Here is a 24,717-nt window from a genome sequence, read left to right as displayed (position 1 = left end):
ATGGGAACAACTACACAACCATCTAATATAGAGGTTACAACAGCTACAGAATGTGTTAAAGAAAACGTTGTACTAGGCGAGTCTAATATTGATACAAATAACCCGTTGGCACCCTTGTCCACAAGCGACAAAGATGCACTGCAAGAGAAAGACGATAACAAGTTTGTTGAGACAAATGAATCTATTATGGTTCTGTTGATTGACGGTTTAGACGAAGAAGTAAATGGTGTAACAGTTTCTGGTGATGGCATTGCTACTATTACCGTGAAGTATAATCTTCCAGATAATCCAGAGTTTATAACTGTTCAGGTAAATGATTGTTATGATCGTCTCGGCTCCAAATAAGATAAAACTAATTTATGATATGTAACATGCATTTTGAATATACAAATTAGGTAGTGAGATTTCCCTTTTGAGTTTTTATATATTATCACATTTATTTTCATTATTGAAGCCGTATGGTAACCTTTACTTTCGTGTATCTTCGTCGATTGTCCTTCATTGGACAGTTGTCTCATTTGGATGCACACCTCATCTCCTCAATGTTATGTTATGTTAACATTAGAAGTCTATATGATGATATATTACGGGATTAATTGTAGGAGTTTTATTAGGAAATTTAATCGATTTTTTCAATTCATTACAGTTAACAGAATACATATTCAGTATATAAAAACAAGGATCTTCAATAAACTGAATAAATACATATCTCTTTGGTTGATCGTATCAATCTCATTATAAGTCAATAGCTATATGTATATTATTTAAGTTCATTTTATTATACTTATTCAATAAGAAAGTAATTAAAAAACAGGCAAATTTAAAAAAAAAAATTTGAAATGAAATAAATTCATACATGCTTTTGATTAGATGTCGCAAAAGAACCACCTATATATTTTAGTTTCTTTCTACAATATTTCAGGCCCCAAATGTACAGCCGGGTGAAGAAATCCCATTGGAATCGAGAAAGTACAACGTTATAAGAATAACAGTCACAAAACAATCCGGCAGCAGTAGTATTCGTTTAGACAGTGTAGAACTTTTTACTTGTGGTAAGATTTGACTGTTATGTTGTCTTCGAATGTAACCTATCGAATTATACTATTTATCTGGTAAACATAATAACATAAGCAACACAACCGGTGCAGCCAGTTGAGCAGGATCCGCTCTCTCTTCTGGAGCACCTTTTATCGTCCCAAGTTTTTGATATAGTTTGTCTTGTTTAGTCTGTATTTTTCATCGTCGCTTTAAAGGAACTTATAATTGTCTGTTCGACTTTTTCCTTTGCAGTCATGGCGGTGTCAGTTTCAAAATCTCTCAGGTATCTTCCGCCCCCTTTTTAAAATTATAATCCTGGTACTTTTGAGAAGTATTAAAATCCTTATATAAAGACCAAATATAGTGGATTCATTTATGTTCGTGTGTACCAATTTTCGCGTATTGAGGAAAACTTACATGTTCGTGGATATTTAGTTTTGTGGTTTTGCTGAAGTATGTATGCTAGCCTATAGAAAATTTTGTATTTGTTGAACATTTTGTGGTTCAACTGTTGCCATTGAATCCACGAAATTTCGTATCCAACGAAAAATAATGAATCCACAGTATTCAAAATTATCAACCATATTGCAGCTTCAGTCAACTTGCGACTCCATATTAGTGTTCTTAATTTGTCCGTTTATGTTTGATGTAATATCATATGTTTATTTAATTACAGTTCATGTCTCTTGTATTGCAGTTACATAACACTTCATGAGAGTTTTGGTGATATAACTTGTTTCACTATTAATAATATTGCGTTATTTATGTATATTCAGTAGACGATTCTTAAAGTACAATTGTTAATAGGCTTTCTATTTTCTGATTTATCTTTATTTCATAAGTATGAGTAAGCAAATATTTTACTTACTTGTCTATCTGTTTTCAAAAAGCCATGAATATTTATTAGTTTTTATGTTTTTTTTCAGAATAAATTTACTTTTAAAAATTCCAAGTAAATATTTAATATTTTATATTTCTAACAGTTTAATGAACTGTTCATTAGAAAATATCAAGAGTTTAGTGGGGTAAATACTTAGTTATGTCTTTGGTAAGTCATTATAAATAACTCTGTAATAACAATGATTTCAATCCTTTATATCACAAATTTCATTTTATAACATTTCTATTTTTTTTCTAATTTTTTTATAAATTGACTTTTATTTTGAAATGAATCATGCGTAGCATAACGGTTACCAATCATTTAAAGCAAGACATACAATATATACAGACATATAATATATACTTTCATACCGTGTGCTTAATCGTTAAAAACCAATCTTTAGACCAAAGGATAATTGAACATCATTATAAATCACGAAACCTAAAAACCTAAATCACAATTCAAATAAATGCAGTTATTTTATCATTTCCAGTTTGAATACAAATGTAAAACTCTTGATTATTCGAGTGTACGCAGGGGTGACAGGAATTTTGCATCCGATTTGAAAGTAAATACACCCTGAGACACAGCCTGAGGTGCGTGCATTTTCAACTCAGGTGTGAAATTCCTTTCATCTTTGAAACCCCACGGCAAAAAGATAATATCCATGAAGACTTCCCTATGCATTTTGAATACATTTCATAGACTACCTCAAATCTCCACTATGTTAGCAGCAGACACAAATATATAAATGTACGTCCTATTTAATGACTACGCAAGTAGAAACCGCCCATTACTTTGGTTTTTTGAATTTTGTTTAAGTTTTGTTATGTGGTACACTTTTTATTGAATGTTATCATGGCACGTTATGCGAATATACCATTCATTTTGCTATCAATAGTTAGATATCTCCCCCTTTCACTTTTTTTTTTATCTCATGGTGTAAAATGTTTGGCTTTATGTTATTTATAACATTGAATAAAGTAAATTCCCGTAAATACTGAACTCCGAGGAAAATTAAAAAGGAAAGTCCTAAAATAGAATCTCAAACACATCAAACGAATTGATATTTTATATATACCAACCAGATTGTAAGATTTTGGCGTTGTGCCCAATGTAAGTACCTTGCAGCAACACTTTGTTTTCCGTATTCACAAATTGTGTCCGCAGTGAAAGAGGGTCTTCAGAAACTGTGAAACTGTTTACTCGCGTGTGGACATTAACCATATGTGGATTCTTAAAATTTCTAAAGAACTTCTAGACAATTTTAAATCTCGGTCCTTTTTTGTAATCAGTTCTATCAAAACTTTTGATTTTTTAACCCTGTATACAACCATTCCCCATGTGAATTTAAATATCGGCTCAAAGATATAATCCACAATGCCTTTCCACATAAAAATGGTATCGTACGCTATAAATTTATTACTTGTGAATATATTAAGGCATATTTCGTTAAAAGTGACAAACAAAAAGGTAAAACATGCTACAAAGAAGAACAAGTGGTCAGTATGCTGGAGTTTCTTATCGACAACATATTTGTTGAGTTTGGAGGTAGACCTTTCCAACAAATTGTCGACATTTCTATGGAAACAAACTCTTCGCCTCTTCTTGCCGACCTCTTCTTATTTTCATATGAATCGGAGTTCCGTCAGACACTTGTCAAAAACAAGAGGATAAAAGAAGCCAGTTTATTTAATTTCTCTTTCAGATATATTAATGATGTTCTTTCCATAAACAATACGAACGTTTCTGATTGGGTTTCATTAATATATCCCCCTAGAAATTGAAATTAAAGAAACAACATACACAGCTTCCTCCGCCTCATTGTTAGACTTATATCTCGAATTTGAACTTATAGAGTCATCTCAGTACCAGAATCTATGATAAACGAGACGATGTTGATTTAAAAAAATTACCACACCTTAGTAGCAATATACCAACTTCACCTGCATATGAGATATATATTTCCCAACTTATTCGATATTTAAGAGCTTGCAGCTCCTACTCAGACTTTGTAAAACGTCATCAGTGTCTGAGTAGAAAGTTGATGAACCAGGGATATGTCAAAGAACGGTTGTCCTTTTTCTAAAAAAGTTCATCGGAAGGTACCAAGACCTTGTTGATAAATATTCCGTATCATTTTCACAAATAATACATGATGGTCTTGATGTACAGATTATGCGTACTGATGTTGTTTATCATCTAAACAACTCTTTGGTTCTATAACGTGACTCTATACTTTAAAAGATCCCGTCAATATGATATTGTTCTATTATATGTCATTATAATACATTTTTATCATGAATTTGAAAATACGTTGAACCACAAACGTCAACATTATTCAGTCGCGTAGTAAAGCGTCTACATAACTTTTGGACTATCTTAAATCTCGGTCTATTTTTGAAATGAATACTTACATACTTTGATTTTTATTATCCCTGTAAGCTAACATTACCCATGTTTAATTTTTACAATGTTTGTATATACATTGAACGACAAATTTATGTGACGAATAAAATTTTCTGACGTCAAACAGGCGAATCAATGAATGTGTTTGTAGATAGATATTGTTTTTTGTTCTGCTAAATTGTTCCTTATAAAATTGTAACACGATGATGACTGCTGTACCCATATTTTGACTATTTTATTTAGTATGTCTGTTTAGTTCACGCACCATTGTAAATATAACGGAGTTTGATAAGACTGTCATCAAAGTGAAAGGTTTAGCGCTTCAAAACCAGACTTAATCCACCATTTTCTACATTTAAAGATGCCTGTACCAAGTCATGTATATGACAGTTCTTGTCCATATGTTTTTGATGTTTTTTGTCATTTGAATTTGGTATGTGTTTATGAACTTTTCGATTGGATTCCAATCTGAGTTTAGTATTTTTGTGATTTTACTTTTTGAAACGACTCTAAAACAGTTTTTTTTTTTAATTGAAATTGAAATTTGACTGACTGATGATGTTATAAATACTTAAATATTTATATTCTAATTCCTATTACAAAACCAATGTTAATTACAATTCAAATTTCCCATACAAACATATATACAGAATTACATTAATTTTTTTATGTAAAATGATTAGTAAATTGTATTTTCGTGTACTTATACAATGTAAGTGACCATCACATATCTACAGGTCTCTGAAATGTCTTTACAAATATTCACATACACGACGGGTGTCGTATACGGTGCATGAAAGGCTTACCCTTCCGGAACACCTGATTTTACTCCCGGTTGTTAGTGGAGTTCGTGTTGTTTCTAAATTATTATTATAACTGTAGATCTCATCATAGAATCCAGGACGAAATTTTGTATATACGCCAGACGCGCGTTTCGTCTACAAAAGACTCATACGTGACGCTCGAATCCCATAAACATGATAAAGGTTAAAAATACCAAATAAAGTACGAAGTTGAAGAGCACAGAGGATCAAAATTCCTAAAGGTTTGGCCAAATACAGCAAAGGTAATATATGGCTGAGGTATAACAGCCTTAGTATTTAAAAAAAATAGTCAATTTATAAATATAACAATCTCAATAAAATTTCATTTCAACATAAAAGTGCTGACTACTGGGCCGGCGATACCCTTTGGGGAAATAAATTTCCACCAGCAGTGGCATTGACCCAGTGCTAGTAAATAAACTCATCATAGATACTAGAACTAAATTTTGTATATACGCCAGACGAGCTTTTCGTCTACAAAAGACTCATCTGTGACGCTCGAGTCCAAAAAGGTTAAAAATGCCAAATAAAGTAGGAAGAGCACCGAGGACCAAAATTTTTAAAAGTTTTGCCAAATACAGCTAAGACAATCTATGCCTGAGGTATATGTCTTTTAGATCTTTTTAGTGTTTGTTAAGTCCTTGGTTTGGGTTGTTATTGTCTTTGTTTCCATGAAGTTCAACTCAACCAAAGGATCCAAAACAGAAAAACGTCATGTTGCTAGAATTCATCCGATTAGAAAAAAAACCTGTTCAATTTCTATTTAAATATTTTCAAATTTATTTTGTTTTATTCATGTTTTTGATCAGCTTACACTAATGAGAGAACTATTGAGTCTGTTCATACTTGAATTAACTTGAGAGGATAATTTAACTTACTTAGTCGCAGTGAATCATAGACTGAGTAACAAATCCTTCAATAACATTTTTTATTTTAAGTTACGAAATTGACAGGGTGCAGGAAAACATAATCAGTCTTTGTCTACCAGTTAGCTTAATTAAAGCAAGCATAATTAAGTACACACAAAATTATTATTGAAATACACGCATGATGTAAGTTTGTTTACGACCCCGATCCCTTTTTGTAAGATCGCAAAAATTACGTTTCGACGTATAACCCTATAATGTTGTCGACGCCGTCGGAAGACACATTTAGTTTCTGGACAATAAATTAAATTAACTTGATCATGTTGATGTTTTTCTATGAAATTTACCAGAAGTTCATGAATAGAAAAGAAAAGTTTGGATTGATGTAGGACATACCGTAAATAAGTAAAACTATATGCTTGAAACACCTGTGTTACTGAAACGACTTTGAAGTACCCACTCAAATCAATGATCCATATGAAAGTTAAATGATAAAGTTTTAAATCAGAGACCTTTCTAGCTTTTGAACATTTTTCGTCATAACAATAATTTTCTTTTCAAAAGAAGGAGAGGAAGCGTAAATTTTGCTTCAAACACGTGCGTCGCAATGCGGTAAATAAATCCCTTTTGAGACATGTGACAGAAGCCATGTAACCATATCATTTTGTCATATCATACAATCAACACCTTTATTAATTAGTCCTTTGATGTCGATAGCTATAAATGCAATCAGCTGATTATTGATTTTCTGTCGAAATCTTAACGAGTTCAAGGTGAATTCCGAGTATTGTCTGATCGGTAAAGTCAGAGAAACCCGAAAAAAAGTAAACAAACAAGATGGCTGAAAATAAATCAATATATATATTTCTTTCGCCAAATTCTTTCGCCAATGACGAATTTTAATCGCCACAATTATTATTTTTTCGCAAATTGCGAAAATGGCGACCGCCAGCGGAAACCCTGCCGATCATTATTGATTCTGTATAACTATTATTATTGATTCTGTATAACTATTATTATTGATTCTGTATACTTATTATTATTGATTCTGTATACCTATTATTATTGATTCTGTATAACTATTATTATTGATTCTGTATAACTATTATTATTGATTCTGTATAACTATTATTATTGATTCTGTATAACTATTATTATTGATTCTGTATACCAATTATTATTGATTCTGTATAACTATTATTATTGATTCTGTATAACTATTATTATTGATTCTGTCTACCTATTATTGTTGATTCTGTGTAACTATTATTATTGTTTCTGTATACCTATCATTATTGATTCTGTATACCTATTATTATTGATTCTGTATAACTACTATTATTGATTATGTATAACTTTATTATTGATTATGTATAACTATTATTATTGATTCTGTATAACTATTATTATTGATTATGTATAACTATTATTATTGATTCTGTATAACTATTATTATTAATTCTATATACCTATTATTATTGATTCTGTATAACTATTATTATTGATTCTGTATAAATATTATTATTGATTCTGTATAACTATTATTATTGATTCTGTATAACTATTATTATTGATTCTGTATAACTATTATTATTGACTCTGTATAACTATTATTATTAATTCTGTATAACTATTATTATTGATTCTGTCTACCTATTATTGTTGATTCTGTATAATTATTATTATTGATACTGTATAACTATTATTATTGATTCTGTATACCTATTATTATTGATTCTGTATACCTATTATTATTGATTCTGTATAACTATTATTATTGATTCTGTATAACTATTATTATTGATTCTGTATAACTATTATTATTGATACTGTATACCTATTATTATTAATTCTATATACCTATTATTATTGATTCTGTATAACTATTATTATTGATTCTGTATAACTATTATTATTGATACTGTATACCTATTATTATTGATTCTGTATACCTATTATTATTGATTCTGTATAACTATTATTATTGATTCTGTATAACTATTATTATTGATACTGTATACCTATTATTAATGATTCTGTATACCTATTATTGTTGATTCTGTATAACTATTATTATTGATTCTGTATACCTATTATTATTAATTCTATATACCTATTATTATTGATTCTGTATAACTATTATTATTGATTCTGTATAACTATTATTATTGATACTGTATACCTATTATTATTGATTCTGTATACCTATTATTGTTGATTCTGTATGACTATTATTATTGATTCTGTATAACTCTTATTATTGATTCTGTATAACTATTATTATTGATTCTGCATAGCTATTATTATTGATTCTGTATAACTATTATTATTGATTCTGTATAACTATTATTATTGATTCTGTATAACTATTATTATTGATTCTGTCTACCTATTATTGTTGATTCTGTATAACTATTATTATTGATTCTGTATACCTATTATTATTGATTCTGTATACCTATTATTATTGGTTCTGTATAACTATTATTAATGATTCTGTATAACTATTATTATTGATTCTGTATAACTATTATTATTGATTCTGTATAACTATTATTATTGATTCTGTATAACTATTATTATTGATTCTGTATAACTATTTTTATTGATTATGTATAAATATTGTTATTGATTCTGTATAACTATTATTATTGATTATGTATAACTATTATTATTGACTCTGTATAACTATTATTATTGATTCTGTATAAATATTGTTATTTATTATGTATAAATATTGTTATTGATTCTGTATAACTAATATTATTGATTATGTATAACTATTATTGTTGATTCTGTATACCTTTTATTGTTGATCCTGTATAACTATTATTATTGATTCTGTATAACTATTATTATTGATTCTGTCTACCTTTTATTATTGATTCTGTATAACTTTTATTATTGATTCTGTATAACTTTTATTATTGATTCTGCATAGCTATTATTATTGATTCTGTATAACTATTATTATTGATTCTGTATAACTATTATTATTGATTCTGTATACCTATTATTATTGATTCTGTATACCTATTATTATTGGTTCTGTATAACTATTATTAATGATTCTGTATAACTATTATTATTGATTATGTATAACTATTATTATTGATTCTGTATAACTATTATTATTGATTCTGTATAACTATTATTATTGATTCTGCATAACTATTTTTATTGAGTATGTATAAATATTGTTATTGATTCTGTATAACTATTATTATTGATTATGTATAACTATTATTATTGATTCTGTATAACTATCATTATTGATTCTGTATACATATCATTATTGATTCTGTATAACTATTATTATTGATTCTGTATAACTATTATTATTGATTCTGTATAACTATTATTATTGATTCTGTATAACTATTATTATTGATTCTGTATAACTATTATTATTGATTCTGTATAACTATTATTATTGATTCTGTATACCTATTATTATTGATTGTATAACTATTATTATTGATTCTGTATAACTATTATTATTGATTCTGTATAACTATTATTATTGTATAACCATAACGGTACCAACAGTTCATGAATATGGTTTAATAAAGAAACATAAGTATTTTTTTTTACTATGAATTGTGTTTAAGTTAATGGATCTCGTGAAAACTGTACGCCTACAAGGTTTCATATCTCAAAGGGAAGCTGGTATTGACCCCAAAGCGGGGTCTAAATGAATGGAGCAAGGTTTTTTCAATTTTTTGTTGTAGGTCCATATTCATTTCTAAAAGTTGTTTGTAATTTCAAATTGTCAATATCACAGTATTACAGAATATCATAGAACTGCACAGTACTAAGATCTTGTCAATTATTTATAGGAAGATGTGGTATGAGTGCCAATGAGACAACTCTCCGCTCACATATGCAACTATTCCAGTCATAATTACATTTTCGACATTTAAAAATGCCTGTACCAAGTCAGGAATATGACAGTTTTTGTCCATTCGTTTTTGATGTGTTTAGTTATTTGATTTTGCCATGTGATTAATGAAATTTCCGATTGGATTTTCCTCTCTTTACCTTTTAAAAAAAATTGAAAAACAATAGTTGTTTCACCTCGGTGAATATTCATTCGAGATCTTCTTTCATAAATAAATAAAAATATCGCAATGAATTTCATTGAGAATCGGACAACACTTATGTACACAGTATTGTCAAACTTACATCTACTTAGTTATTGTCAAAACTTGCATCTTTTAAGGTATTGTCAAAACTTATATTGTGATCAGGTGCCATATTTGTTTTCTTTGATCACCTCGATGTTATGACTTGATATGTCCTTAATCTAGCTTTGTCATTGGCTTTCATTATAGTGACAAAAACGTGCCATATTTAATTGCAATATAAACAGTGTAACTAAATTAGGTTATTTACATGGACAAAATAAGTGTCGAACATCGTTTACGTTTGAAAATGATTTAGTCGCCATTTGTCAAATGTATAACAATAACAACAAAATTTTTCAGCTTTATCAAAAGGAATTAATGTTTGATTCTATGCTGCTTTAAGGTAAGACAATGACTGAAAACGCGAGCTTCAAACAGTTATTTGATTTTCATTATAACAGTCTTACAAAATACATTTTTACCAAGTCAGTCGCCAATACTGTCAATATGGTCGCCATCTTGTAAAATAATACAAGATTTTCAGAAAAAAGCTAATTTTCAAATCAACTTGCATTGGAAGGATATTAATAATACACTAAACCATTGCATAAACGATATCAAATGATAATGAATTTAGTAAGAAGCACATATTTCAACAATTTTTTCATGTATTTTGTTTCAATCGCAATTTTAAGTTTTACACGACAGAAAATTCTAAATTTATCGGAGTTTAGTGATTTAACATTGTTAACCTATCCAGACAACAAGCCAAATTTTCAAAAGCATTTGGAAGGGAGAATAAAAGTGAGAAATTAAATTGGGAATGTGTCAAAGCGACAACAACCCGACCATAAAGCAGACAACAACCGAAGACGAAGACCAACATTTAATCTTCCAAAAGGCATAACTATATTTCTAAATATATGAGGAATAACTATATATTTTCACATTTTTTGTATCATGAACTTTATAAAGAAATTAATCTTATTAATTTTTGAAAGCCCCTAGGCATTTCTATGCATTTTACTTGGGCGTGATAGGATGATGTGTGACGTCGCCAAAGCCAAGTGATGACTGCTATAGTTCGATATGGCAAGCTACAAAGGGCCCCAACAATTACTAGTGTATTACCAGCGAAACGGGAAAACCAACGTTCTAATCTATATTTAAAACGAGAACCACTAACGAACAACATCAACATACGACACCTACTAAACATTAGATTCCTGACTAAGGACAGGTGCAAACCAATGCAGCGGGATCAAACGTTTAAATGGTACCAAACCTTTTCCCTTATCTGAAACAATAGTGTAACATTACAACATAGAAAGGTCTTATAAAATATCAATTGGAATGGCTTAACTCAATAAAAAAACGTACTAGTCACTCAAATGAACAAAGTACACTGAAAGAATACATTTGATTTATGATACAATGTAAATACAACGGTAATAATAAATAATGATGAATGATTAAAGTAAAAGTTTTATACCGCTGTGAAATTTAAAAAAAAATTAAGAAAAACAGCAACTTTGAAAAAATACATCATTGTATTCACAGGTAAATGAAAATAATTCTTTTGTTAAGTATACCTCTTTTTATTTGTGTATAACTATCCGTTTAGAAATATCTTGTAAATCAATATATTTATTCCGAAACCTAATATGAATATCAGCAATTAAACTATACAATTGGTTTTCGATGCAACTTCCTGTTCTTCATGTACAGGTGTTCAAGTGTGGTGTATATGGTGTGTACAACTTGTCTTGTTGTACAACATATAATATGTACATCATCTGCTTATAATAAATAGTTGATGCAAGCATTCAGTCTTTTTTCGCATACATGAAGTTCTGTCATATTTACATGATACAGACTTATACTGCGCATTGATTCAAAATACATTATTAGACCACAAAAGTACTTTTTATGGATATTAATATGGTATATGGAGGAATTTGAATCATTGTGATATCCTCATTTCCGGTTTGAGGACAAGGAGAATAGCACTGGCTGTTTGGTTGGAGTACATAGATTGGAATTTTAAAAAACTAAACTGGTACATTTAAGAAGATAAACCTGTATCACCTATGTTATGTGTCAAAAAACTTATAGTTTGTACACACTTACGTATTGTACACAACATATACAGTACAAACAAAATTAGAAAAGAAATAATGTTTATGTTATTAGTTAATAGTACCACGAGGTGATAATTTATAGCAATTCTTAACAACCAAAGCTGGTATGTAGACCAGATAGATTTTAACATGAAATAACAAAAAAGCATTACAAATAGTATTAACATGTCAAATTTACAAGAAAATACGATTTGAAAGTACTCGCAGTTACTGACAACGCAATGCCAAAAACTAAATGTATCGACAGGCAGTAAGATAGTCTCTTTACACATATAAATGAAGGTGAATGTGTCTTTATACGTCCCGTTTGAAAAGAATACACATTAAGCTATGCTTTAATTTGCTGATTATAAAATCGATATAAGTGCTGATGTAAACTATATTCAAAGACATTGATAATATAAGTTTGTACTAATTGCACAGTATTGCACAGAATTGTACTATTTGCACATTATTGTACTAATTGCACAGTATTGTACTAATTGCACAGTATTGTGCAACAGGACAATATTGCGTAAAAAAGAGTATTGCGAAATAGCAAGAAATCTTCTATGTTTTCTGATGTGTATACGAAATTGTCACTGGAGTGAAATAGTTATTCACATTGGTTGAACGAATTATGATTGTGCAATGCTCTTCAACTTGGTAGTTTATTTGGCATATTACAATTTTGATTTTAGTAATTTCCAGACGGAAAACACGCGTGACGCGCAAAACTGTTCACATGGTGTTTGATTATTTTCTTTTTTAAATGCAGTCATTTTGGAAATCCATACACATACAATCACAATGTAGCCTTTCCAAAACTTTAACACTACGATTAACGGATGCTCAATTCCTCTTGACAACTACACTTTTAAAGCTGAAAAGTTAGAATCTGATCTTAGTTAACTCTTTTTTTGAATATAACATCATTAAATTTATATTCCTAAACAATATGGACAAACTTGCATACTTTAAGAAGTGTTCTTTCTAAATATAAACACAGGACAACGATGACCAATTTGAGTAAGCATCTATGTCTAAAACATGTACATTCCTTGGTGAACGATTTAGATTAGACCTGGTTATTGAAGGAAACACAAAAAAAAATAGAACGTCACCATAAAATTGTTAACTTTCATAAATTTTGAACAAAAATGAAAACAATTATGTAAGATCCATTAAGCAATTAAAATATTTGTAATTTTATGAATGAAAAAATGAATGAATAAATAAATGAATTAATAAACGAAGAAATAAATGAATAAATAAATGAATAAACAAATGAATAAATAAATGAGAAAATAAACGAAGAAATAAATGAAGAAATATATGAAGAAATAAATGAAGAAATAAATAAATGATAAAGATAAATGACTAAATAAATTAAGTATATAAAAACGGATCAGTGAAATGTTCTGTGATGGCTCAACAAAATTTCTTTCTCTACGTTATCAAAATGTGGCGGAGCCTCCTTTAGTTAATAAAGTTTTTAATTGTTGAGGAACATTCAATAATTTATACAACGACCCATTTGTTCGTTTAGTCTTCATGTAGGTTTCGCCTTTAATAAATAAATAAACATGGTGAACCAGCATAATGATTATATTTAAAGGTTGTTCAAAACAAGAATAAGCCGACAGTAATGTCGATAGTAATGAATATCATCAGAACTAGAACTTTTTTTGACTTTTAGATACGAAACTGAAAGAGGGACGAAAGATACCAAAGGGACAGTCAAACTCATACATCTAAAACAAACTGACAACGCCATAGCTAAACATGAAAAAGACAAACAGAAAAACAATAGTACACATGACACACCATAGAAAACTAAAGAATAAACAACACGAAGCCCACCAAATACTAGGGGTGATCTCAGGTGCTCCGGAAGAGTAAGCAGATCCTGCTTCACATGCGACACCCGTCGTGTTGCTTATGTGATTACAAATAGTCTAATTCAGAAGGTCAAATTCATGAAAGGGAAGGGGAGTGTAGTTACGACGTAAGGAACATATCCGATATCATTTGTGAAAGGGACATTGAGTAAAAGAAAATTACATCTCATTAAATATTTTTTTTTATTCAACTTTCACGACCTTAACATATGTTGCCAGTTTTTGTTTTTCTTTTCTAAGGTTTTTTCAAAAACGTTTAAGTTGTAGTGCGGTCAAAAGGTTGCAGAGGGATAAATCTACTATTTAAATTCTTCTTCATATCATTAAATAAAATAATTGATGGACAGATATATCGATAGATAAATGAGAAACAAACACATAAAAGCACAAAACAATAGATAAATAAAAAGCAACAAAAATGGAGACCCTAATTCATACTTTCTGCTATTCAAAGCATTGTCATAAATGGTTAAATTGTAATCAAAAATGTATCAAGGCAAGGTTACTCTGCCAGCATGTTCAGAAACCGGCCTGATGTGTCTGATTTGTAAGAGATTGGGTATCGACATATTACATTTATATGACATCACCAATAAGTTGTATCGCTGAACAATTATTAAAATCCAGTCAACAAAGCTTAATATACTAAAAGAAAAAAAAAGAGGCAATTTCGGCCTTTCAAAAACTTCAAGTCAGAAATGTATTGGATATAGTTGAAACTGTAACCTCAGCAATCTTACTTAAACTAAAATAAGATATTACTTGAAATTGTTTTAATTATATTCACGTAAACTTTTCACTTGATAGAAAAAAGAGAGTCAACTAAAGTTTAAAAGGTTGAAATTATTTACTATGTATATAAAAGGCTAATCTGAACAAATATATTTGTATTGTTAACTTATTAAACAGCGGAATCAAGACATAAAATTGAAAGAATGAAGCATCTGTTTTGGACCTGTTTTCTGTTTTTTGTTTTTGTCTGTACATGTTCCGGACACGGTAAATGATTTTATTTTTAGTCAATACACCTAATATTTCTGATTAAGTATCAACATTTGTAAAACTGTACGTGCTCTCTGGAATTTTTTGATTTTATTATATCACAAACTTGTCAAACCTTTACAAAATTTTATCAACGGTACATGGTAATTATTCATGAATATAATTCAACGTATATACATCGTACACGATCAGATATTTCAAATTTATCTGTAATGGTTACTTAGTATAAATTGTACAAAGTAGAGTCATTTGGTCATTAATGTATAGAACTAACCAATACTTTAATAAGACTAAGACTAAGAAAAGATATAGTAACGATATTGTATATATCAAGTCATGCCATTTAAGTCTCATTTGTTTTAAAACTTGTATTGACTTACGTGTAAGAGTTTGTATCGGAAATATTCTAAAATCAGTTGTTTGCATGATACGGTTTATGTTCTATTTGTATAATTCATAGTAACTTGCTACGTTCCTCCTAAGCGAAGATATGGTGGTTGATTTTCAAATAATGAACACATAATATCTCCATCAGTTTATATGGATTCTGGCACTGACATGTCAATAAATGTTTGTAGTCCTTTGTTTTTTAAAGGCTATTGCATAATTATACGTTATGTGGTCTCTATTATAATACTGTTATATCAACAATGTTTATTAGCTACGTATCGGACAACAAGGGGACACGAAGAAATATCAATCAAATCAATGTTATGTCTTCTTGCCGTCACCACGAAATTGTCAGCCCTAAATATTACATGGCAATAGCACACTTTTATTGTATTTTCAATCAAATACACTTCCATTCTTTTTGTGTGTTTGAGCATTTGGTTTTCAAATAATTGCCATTTGAGGGTAGGCAGGATTCCCGTTGTGAATTTTGCTCTGAGTTCTGATTTTTATTATTAACCTTTTCTTATATCTCTAAAGGTTGTGTTCTTATATTTATCACTTTATTTTTTTAGAGGTAGGATCGCCAGGAGCGAGGGGAGACGAAGGACCAACGGGTAAGTTACATGCACAATTTCAACTGTATATTGTCACATTTGATTTTTTTTGGAAAAAGTGTAATGTTTGGCTCTAATTTCAGGTGTGATTGGCTTTTTCCATCTTGGATTTTGAAAAGCAGAGAACCTAATTTAAAGATTTTCAATCAAAATTTGATGCAGGAATGTGAATTTGCATATAAAAGAAAAACATTAAAGGATTAAAAAGTTCTAAATAATAATATTTTAACAAGTGTATAATTTTTTTGCTAGATTTTTAATGTTTTTTTCAAGTGGCATTTTTGGGTTAAATCTCTTCATCTTTTATATAAGCTTTGGATTTCAAATATTAATGCCCCGAGCATCACTGTAGAGACATGTATTGTCGAAACACGCATAGGGTGCAGGAAAAGAAATTGGTACCGTTAATACTATTAAAGGATATGTAACTCTGAAGTAGTGCATTTCCTGAAGGAATCTACATGGAATTTTGCTATAATGAATTTTAGCCAGCAAAAACGTCTGGTGACCTTATTTTATCTTCTACTATTCTCAAAGTATATTCTTAAAGCTATCTTCTCGTTTTTTATTTATTTTACAATTCTTTCACTAAGTTAAGCTTATTATCACATTATGATGTTTTTATCTGTATAATCCAATAAAAAAATGTGTCAAAAACTGTAAATTGATAAAAATTCCCGGAGACCCTTCATTTTTATCATATTTTTGAACATCTATCACATGTATCAGTACAAACTACGTTTTGGAAAAGAATGTATAAATTCTATCATTGTTAATTTAGACACACATAACACCTTAACTTGAGTTTTACTTTTTTTCCTAAAGCTGTATGGAGATCTTTCATTGATAACATTCACGTTTGATGTAGTCTCTGATGGATTATTATTTCATAACGCATAACTATAATGCAAATTGTAATATCTAATTTTAAGACTTATCAAACCACAATGGACATAAAATGAATCAGCCATTGGCCGTTTCATAATCTAAAGCATCATGGTTAATTTCATTGTTCGTACCCCAAAGTGAAAATAACGTTACGTCATTGGTTGAATTTCCATTGTTTATAATGTTTTAAACCTATCAAAACGCTTTGGTATACGCTTTTAAAAATATTAACCAGGATACATTAGATTCTGAAACGGCGAATTAAATCAATTCCTATTGATAAGTTGCCAGCTGGAATGTTTTTACACTCCAAACTTTAACGTCAATGACATTTTTTAATCGAAGTTGTAATTGCACATATTATCGTAAATACAGTTAAAATAAAATATCCGTACTAATATTCATATCTATACAATTTAAGGACCAAAAGGACCAAAAGGAGACTTGGGGGATAAAGGTAAGTTTAACAAATCACATGATTTAAACATATTATGTAGCCTTCAAACTTAATGGAATACAATGTAATGTTTGACAAATTCTGCCGTATAAGTATTTTTTGTGTTTTTGATTTGAATGTCACTTACTAGTCTTGTGTAGACGAATCTGTTTTTTCGATTGCACATTTCCAAGCGTGGTACATATGACGAGCGTATTGTACAATCTTATGGTAAGAGACACAGTAAGCTCTTGTCACTCCCGTAACAGGATTAGAAAAATGAAATATGTTTCAGTGAAAACTATTAACATACATACAGTGTTCAGGTGTAAGGGGATTAATGGAACACGATTTCATATCCTTTTATTTTAATTGATAACTTTGAGACCATCATATAGGAAACTAAATGAATAGTTCTGGGATAATTTAAAAAGGGAGGTTACACTCAATGAATTGTTGGTCGTATAAGTTAAGCTACACATAACGTTATCATAAAATCCTTTTCGAAAACATACTATGGATTTGTTTATTTTCGGTGATAAGAATGTTTCTGGATTGAGGAAAAACTTTATTTTCGTGGATCTTTGATTTCGTCGTGTTGCTAAAATCTGTATGAATGGCAATGTTTTTTTTTGGTTGAACGTTTAATATCGTTGTTAACGAAAAGTAATATCCAACGACCAATAATGAATTCACAGTAATATAAGCATCGTCATGATTTGCGTTTTCGAAGTATATTTGAAATTAATTGTTGGGATTTTCAAACAAAGTATCATGTTATTTATTCTTCAAAACAATATTCCATTGACACACAACTTGAAGTGCAATATGGTAATGTTTTTATATAATATATTTTCCATTATTTGTGAGTACTATGCATAATTGTTATTTGGATGGATAGTTGTCTCATTGGCACTCACACCACATCTTCCTATATCTATAAGGCTGTTGATTTTGTCATTTGAATTGTTTGACATTAAGCCATGTCTTTTCAGCTTGCGCGTCGGTTTTAGTTTTGCTCTTTAAAGAGTCCTCATATTAATTTTTAAATGCTCACATTTACGTAAATTCAAATGTAGGAGAAAATTTTGAACCACAGGGGCATCTTCAATGCATCGTCAATAAAACCTTATATTGCTTAGTCGTCGTCAGGAATGTTTGAGTTCATTGCATTGCACGTCAATGTTACCCTTGTTAATTTACGTCGAGTTAGCCTGGTTATTGATATCAAATACGCATTCAAAAGGAGAATGAAGAAACATATCGTGACGAAATTACATAGTTTCCTATCTGGACTTGTCTTTTCGCATTTACGTCCAGGGATATTGGGTCAACATTTCGCATGGTGTTTCTGATATCTTGCCCAAATACTTAATTTCATTCTTTTCAATTCTGTTTGCATTTAATCTAGCAAAAAAAAAAGCTAGGAAGAAAAAAATCAGATAATTATTTAAATTTTTCTTACTCTTGTATCGTCTTCGTTTTAATGATCGATCAACAGTTTAGAAACAGTGTCAATAATCGAAGTGGTACTTAAAAAAGTCTGTTATATATTTACGTTTAAGACCTCAAGACGTTACAAAACACTAACACCATTTTTACTTTTTATATCATGATTTTAAGCTGATAAAATATAATACAAATGTGTTTTTGTTATGCTGAATGAAACATCCAAAGTTAAGCAAGACGTGAGATTATTTATATCGGAAGTAAGCCATTAGCCAATACGGCTTTTTACATTTATTGGTTCTGTCCGGAGAGCAATACTCTTGATTCCTATCGACAGGGCAACATAATCGGAACATGCTGATTTGTCCGTATTAAGGTGGTTCCCAACACTTTCACTAAAATTAATTTGGCTCATTTAATTTTCATAAAATTTTGACAAAGTATTCTGACATTTTAACAAAAAAAAAATAATTTAAAAAAAAAATTTAACCAACCGTTTCGTCAGAAAAATTACACTGGTTACATAGCAATTTGACAAACCCCAATTTTGATCATTGAGAAGCATAATATTCTTTTTACAACACAACGTAATTGAAACGTTTAGCTGACTTTACAGAGTTATCTCCCTGTAGTGTTAGGTACCACTTATTTTCTTATATCATTTTAAACTTGAAACAATCAATTCTATATAACCTTTTTCATGTTTATATATGTATCATTTTAGGTAGTACCGGAGATCAAGGAGCCTTCGGAGTTGCCGGTAATACATTAATAATTTGAATTGTATCATGTAAATTAAACAAGCTTTGGCGAGTTTATCATATCAACATAAGGTTGGAGACACAATACTGTTATGCTAATTCCCTTGAAGTATCAAAATATAGATATTATTTGCAGTGAGAGTAATATCGGGCGGTTATCTATAAGCTGCATGAATTCCTGCAGTATCCTCTAGGTTTATTGACCTAGTATGAGTTTACAGACTTACATTTCAAATGATAAAATGGAGACTCTCGCTTTATAGATTATCAATATGCAAATATTGTTAATATATAAGATAAATAGAAAACTTTGTAAGTTTATTTTCGGCTGTGAAGCTTGAGTTATGTGCGTTTTCACGGTATTCGAAACAAAATAAGGATTGTTATAACCTCCGCTTGGATTGTTAATGACAAACTTGCTTTTGTTGTAATATTTATGTTACAATTTGTACAGATTTTTTGTACAAGTTATAAAGGTTTCATGCACTGCTTAATACAAATCGATGATGCAAGTACACAGTTTTTTTATGTATACACTGGTATTATGTTTAAAGGTGAGTAATCTTTTAGGTTTACTTACGACCCTTTTCAAATGATGATTGTGAAAAAATCTCCATAGTGCACAAGAGACAGTTATTCTAGCATAAGCATTACACAGCCAATTCTACATAGCGAACAGTGGTTAATTTAATTGATAGATATGATATAGCAATCTTAATGGAAGTCCTGCAAACTTGTCTCTGAGTAGTATAAACACCAGAATGAGACGTAAAGATGGTCATTACATGTGACACTTTACTCAACATAGCTAATTCTTTGATTTTGCATTTTGATACAGAACTTAAGATTTAAATTTTCCCTTGATTTCTGTATTTTTCTTGGTTTTACTTTGCATTACTTTTCTTTATTCGAGAACGTAGACTATGGCATGACATATTTTCTGTTGTTTTTTTTTCAGGAGGTAACGGAGGACCAGGACCATTGGGACCACAAGGTATACATTTGTTTTATCTATTTAAAATACATATACATGTATTTACGTTTAGAAAAAAAAACAAAAACAAAAAAAAACCAGTAAGTTTAAAATATCAGTTTTCAAAACGGATTTGTAAAAAAAAAATCAATATTAAAAACCAAAACAATATCAGATATTATTAGTGACATTATACCTTATACGGTATATATGGGGTCAATAAATTCCACATGGATGAGAGCTCCTATTTCTCATGGAATTCACCACCATATTACCAATAATATCTTGTTAGAATTTAACTTGCGTTATTAATATATTTCAATCTTACTTCATTAATTTCTACGTCTGTTAAAACCTTTAAGATTTTTTCTAAGTAATGTTTTGTTTCTATAAAGGGACATACCACCACTACTAACCGTGTATTCAAATATGCCCCGCCTTCTTATCTAATATGGAATATAAACGTTCTTTACGCGGTTGCTTTTAACCAATCATATCCCTAAATAAATATCGGAGGTAAGATAAATAATAATCTTTAAAAATATAGGTCTTTGTGATTTGGATCTTTTTCTGGGTCATTTGGGAGAATCATAAACGTCGTGTGTAAGATTATAATGATTTGGATATCAAGAAGTATGGTCATATAATTTAACTCAAAGTGAACATAACAGAGACTACGACAGTTTGGTGTTCATGCGAGTCAAGGCTCCATGTTGAAGGCCTTACATTGACCTATAATGGTTTGCATTTTTTTAAATTGTTATTTGGATGGAGAGTTGTCTTATTGGCACTCACACCACATCTTCCTTTATCTATAGCCATATCGATAGATAATGTATGTACAATATGTAATTTGGCTAATCTGCAATATATTGCATACCCATGCCTTATATACATGATATAAAAGAGGAGCGAAAGATACCAAAAGTGACAGTCAAACTCATAGATTGAAAAAAACTGGGTGTGAGCTCAGGTGCTCCCGAAGGGTAAGCAGATCCTGTGATACATTCTACTGACGAGAATACTCTAAATGTCAGAACGACAATGTTAAATCTTCAAAATTAGTGGAAGCACATTTTTTATATTCCATTGCCGGGATTCAAACTCATGATATACAGATATCGAGACATCACTGCCTGCACTATGTCAACCGCTATATACCACTCGTTCACCTTGACTCAACTTGTATAACAAAAAAATAAATACGAATCATTATATCTTTATAATTTTAGGAGATCCAGGCCCTCAGGGAGACCAAGGAGATCCCGGTAAGAAAAACAACATCCAAAATGTAAAGTGTACATTATTTTTTCTTTTCTTGTGAGCATGTTTTGATGAAGAAACGCGCAATAAGCGTATACAATATCTAGCGTAGCATCTACGATAAGTTTATACAAATATTACGTCGCACATACACGACAATGTGGTCACGTTCCTACTCTTATAATTCGTCATTATTATCATAATTCGTCGTTATTATTCTAATTTACATGCCTTTTCAGATATTGGCACTGTATTCATAACCATAACGTAAATGATACATTTATAACTCTAACATACTAATTGCATACCTAACTATACACATATGACAACAGTAATATACTGTTTTCAATACTCATGCATCGATTAAGGAAACCTGGGATACAAAACACATCAACTACAAGAAGAAAACAATAGAACAACAGAAACAATGAATTGTATCAAGAGCAAACGCCACCATACAAACGAACATGCTACTGTGGATTCATTATTATTCGTTGGATGCCAATTTTTGTCGGTTGCGTGGATACAGGTGGAGATGAATATAAATTTTCACCGAATAACAAATTTTATATACTAAGAAGGCTCCTATACAGACTGACAAAACCAAGAAAATAAATATCCACGAAAAATGAAGATTTCTTAAGTCCAGGACAATGAAATTTTTCCCTATCCACGAACATTGGTACCCACGAAAATAAATGAATCCGCGGTATATGATAACAACAGATCCATGAATCACATGTTAATTAAAATTATAGTTATCAAAGGTACCAGGATTATAATTCAGGACGCCAGACGCGCGTTTCGTCTACATAAGACTCATCAATAAAAGAAACGAGATTGTCATCTCAATGGAAGTGTTTTAGAACTATATCTAAGTAGTATATATGTACAAAAGAGACGATATATTATACAGTTATATCAAATTATGGCCAACTTTACATTTGTATTATTATCGATTATGATGCAGAATTGGCTTTGCTCATTGTTGAAGACCGTATATTAACATATGATTGTTTTTTTTTCCGTCATTTGGTTTCGATAGGAGAATGATCTTTTTGGCAATCCTTCCAAATCTTCTTTTTAATATTTAATGTAGAAAATTTAATATTGTTGGCCAGTGCATATTTTATCGTATGATATAAATATAAATATTAATTCTTTTATCTTTCAGGAACAGTCCCCGGTAAAAAAGGAGAAATTGGCTTTATCGGTATGTAATTGTTGCAATTATTTGAACTAAAAATTTAACATATAAAATGAATGAAATTCAGATCAAAACGTGTTGTCCTGAATATTTTGGATATTAAAACAGCAAGACAAAATTGAACTACAAATCAATATCCGACATAACGATAATTTTAAATTTATATACGTCACGGATTTTTAACAATGTCTGAGACAGACACAAACACGTGTTTTGTGAGGAAATTGTACTTTTAAAATCCGAAAGTATAGAAATACGATTGAATTATTAATCCATGCTTAAAAAAATCAGCCAAAAGACACAAGTACAAAATGTCTAGGCCGATTAGAGTCTTCCTGTGTTCATTCATCCGTTTAGTTTTTGAAAGACTTTGATAATTTGTTTACAAAATGGCAGCTTACAAAGTGAGAGTTAAACGTTAAATACTTTTTTTTAAAGTTTTATAGTGAATATGTGTTTAAAAAAAACTGATTTGCAGTCATCAGGAAAGTTCCAAAAAGGTAAACGTGTAATGCCATCTTATGAATGTAACTACAATTAAATGAGGCCCTTCACGGGAATATCCAAATCATCACATAATCTCAAAAATGTTCCAATATAACCACTCATTATGTTATAAACAAAACAGTACAAGATTATCAAATAATCATATTTGGTCTGGTAATCACTACTTACTGTAAAAATAGCCACGTTACTAAGTATCCCATATAATAAAAAAAAACAATTAGGAGGCTCTTAACTACTAATATCGTAAAAACAACAATTCAGCAGCAGAAACTGATTGATTGATTGATTTCAATTTTAACCTAGCGCATTATTGTTGTTTTTTTGTTCAAAGAAATATTTCGCACTCAGGATTTCTCCATACAATTGTAGGCTCAAGAGGAGATAGGGGTTCAGCAGGAGATATTGGTAAGTAAAGCATAATGCAACATCCAAAATTACTGATGTGTATTTTATAGAAGAACCATGCGTCATGAGTATATATTTGTTTTTTTAACAGAAAAATGTCATTTGAGTAACAGTTTGTTGTTGTGTTTATAGCAAGTAAACAAAGAAGACATTGTTTCAAGGGGCCTGTTAATTAGGTTATTTCCCAGAAAAGCCACGCTGTCGTCCTGTATTCGGTAAGGGTGATTATTCCAACATGAATATATCTAACATTACAATTGAGGACCCTTGTAAGAAAAAACAAATAATATGTTTAACTTTCTAATTCTACAACATTAAACATTAATATCATTTATTTATCGAGTATTTTTTTTAATTTTAATTTTTACATCAAATAATTAAAAAAGTATCTTCATTTATAGTGCAAACCATTCAAATTGTGTTGAATTTTACAACATCTACTACGTTTATTACTATCCATTCAGAAACAATGATATTTATTGCATGTTCAAAATTGTGCGATCCTGTAAATTCAGTTCAGGCTTTGTATAGCTATTACACTGTTAATTTACAATTGATTTTATATTTATCTTACATGTCTTTTGCCCAATCAACTACATTAACTATAATACCGACCATCAACGTGTTCCGTCATATACTCAAGTCAGTTTATAG

At 29.9% G+C, this 24,717-nt stretch overlaps 1 protein-coding gene across 1 annotated transcript; it reads left to right on the top strand.

The window, feature by feature from the left end:
- On the top strand, positions 1 to 23,165 carry LOC134700282 (collagen alpha-1(XXVII) chain A-like). The gene is made up of 8 exons (XM_063561639.1): positions 1 to 309; positions 923 to 1,052; positions 16,133 to 16,174; positions 17,484 to 17,519; positions 19,672 to 19,707; positions 20,667 to 20,702; positions 21,914 to 21,949; positions 23,119 to 23,165. Exons 1-8 carry the CDS (start codon positions 1 to 3, stop codon positions 23,163 to 23,165), a joined length of 672 nt encoding a protein of 223 aa, XP_063417709.1.
- Positions 23,166 to 24,717: the final 1,552 nt, after the last annotated feature.

The sequence above is a fragment of the Mytilus trossulus genome, unplaced genomic scaffold, assembly GCF_036588685.1.
Source record: "Mytilus trossulus isolate FHL-02 unplaced genomic scaffold, PNRI_Mtr1.1.1.hap1 h1tg000128l__unscaffolded, whole genome shotgun sequence".
Lineage (NCBI taxonomy): Eukaryota > Metazoa > Mollusca > Bivalvia > Mytilida > Mytilidae > Mytilus > Mytilus trossulus.
The sequence above is the reverse complement of the archived record's forward strand: the minus strand, read 5'-3'. Positions and strand labels throughout refer to the sequence as shown.

Bases quoted from the DNA above. Each gene is read 5' to 3' on its own strand.
- LOC134700282 (XM_063561639.1), top strand. From the start codon at position 1: ATGGGAACAACTACACAACCATCTAATATAGAGGTTACAACAGCTACA. The intron at 310-922 runs GTAAATGATTGT...ACAATATTTCAG, and splicing joins CAGAGTTTATAACTGTTCAG to GCCCCAAATGTACAGCCGGG. The intron at 16,175-17,483 runs GTAAGTTACATG...ATACAATTTAAG, and splicing joins GGGAGACGAAGGACCAACGG to GACCAAAAGGACCAAAAGGA.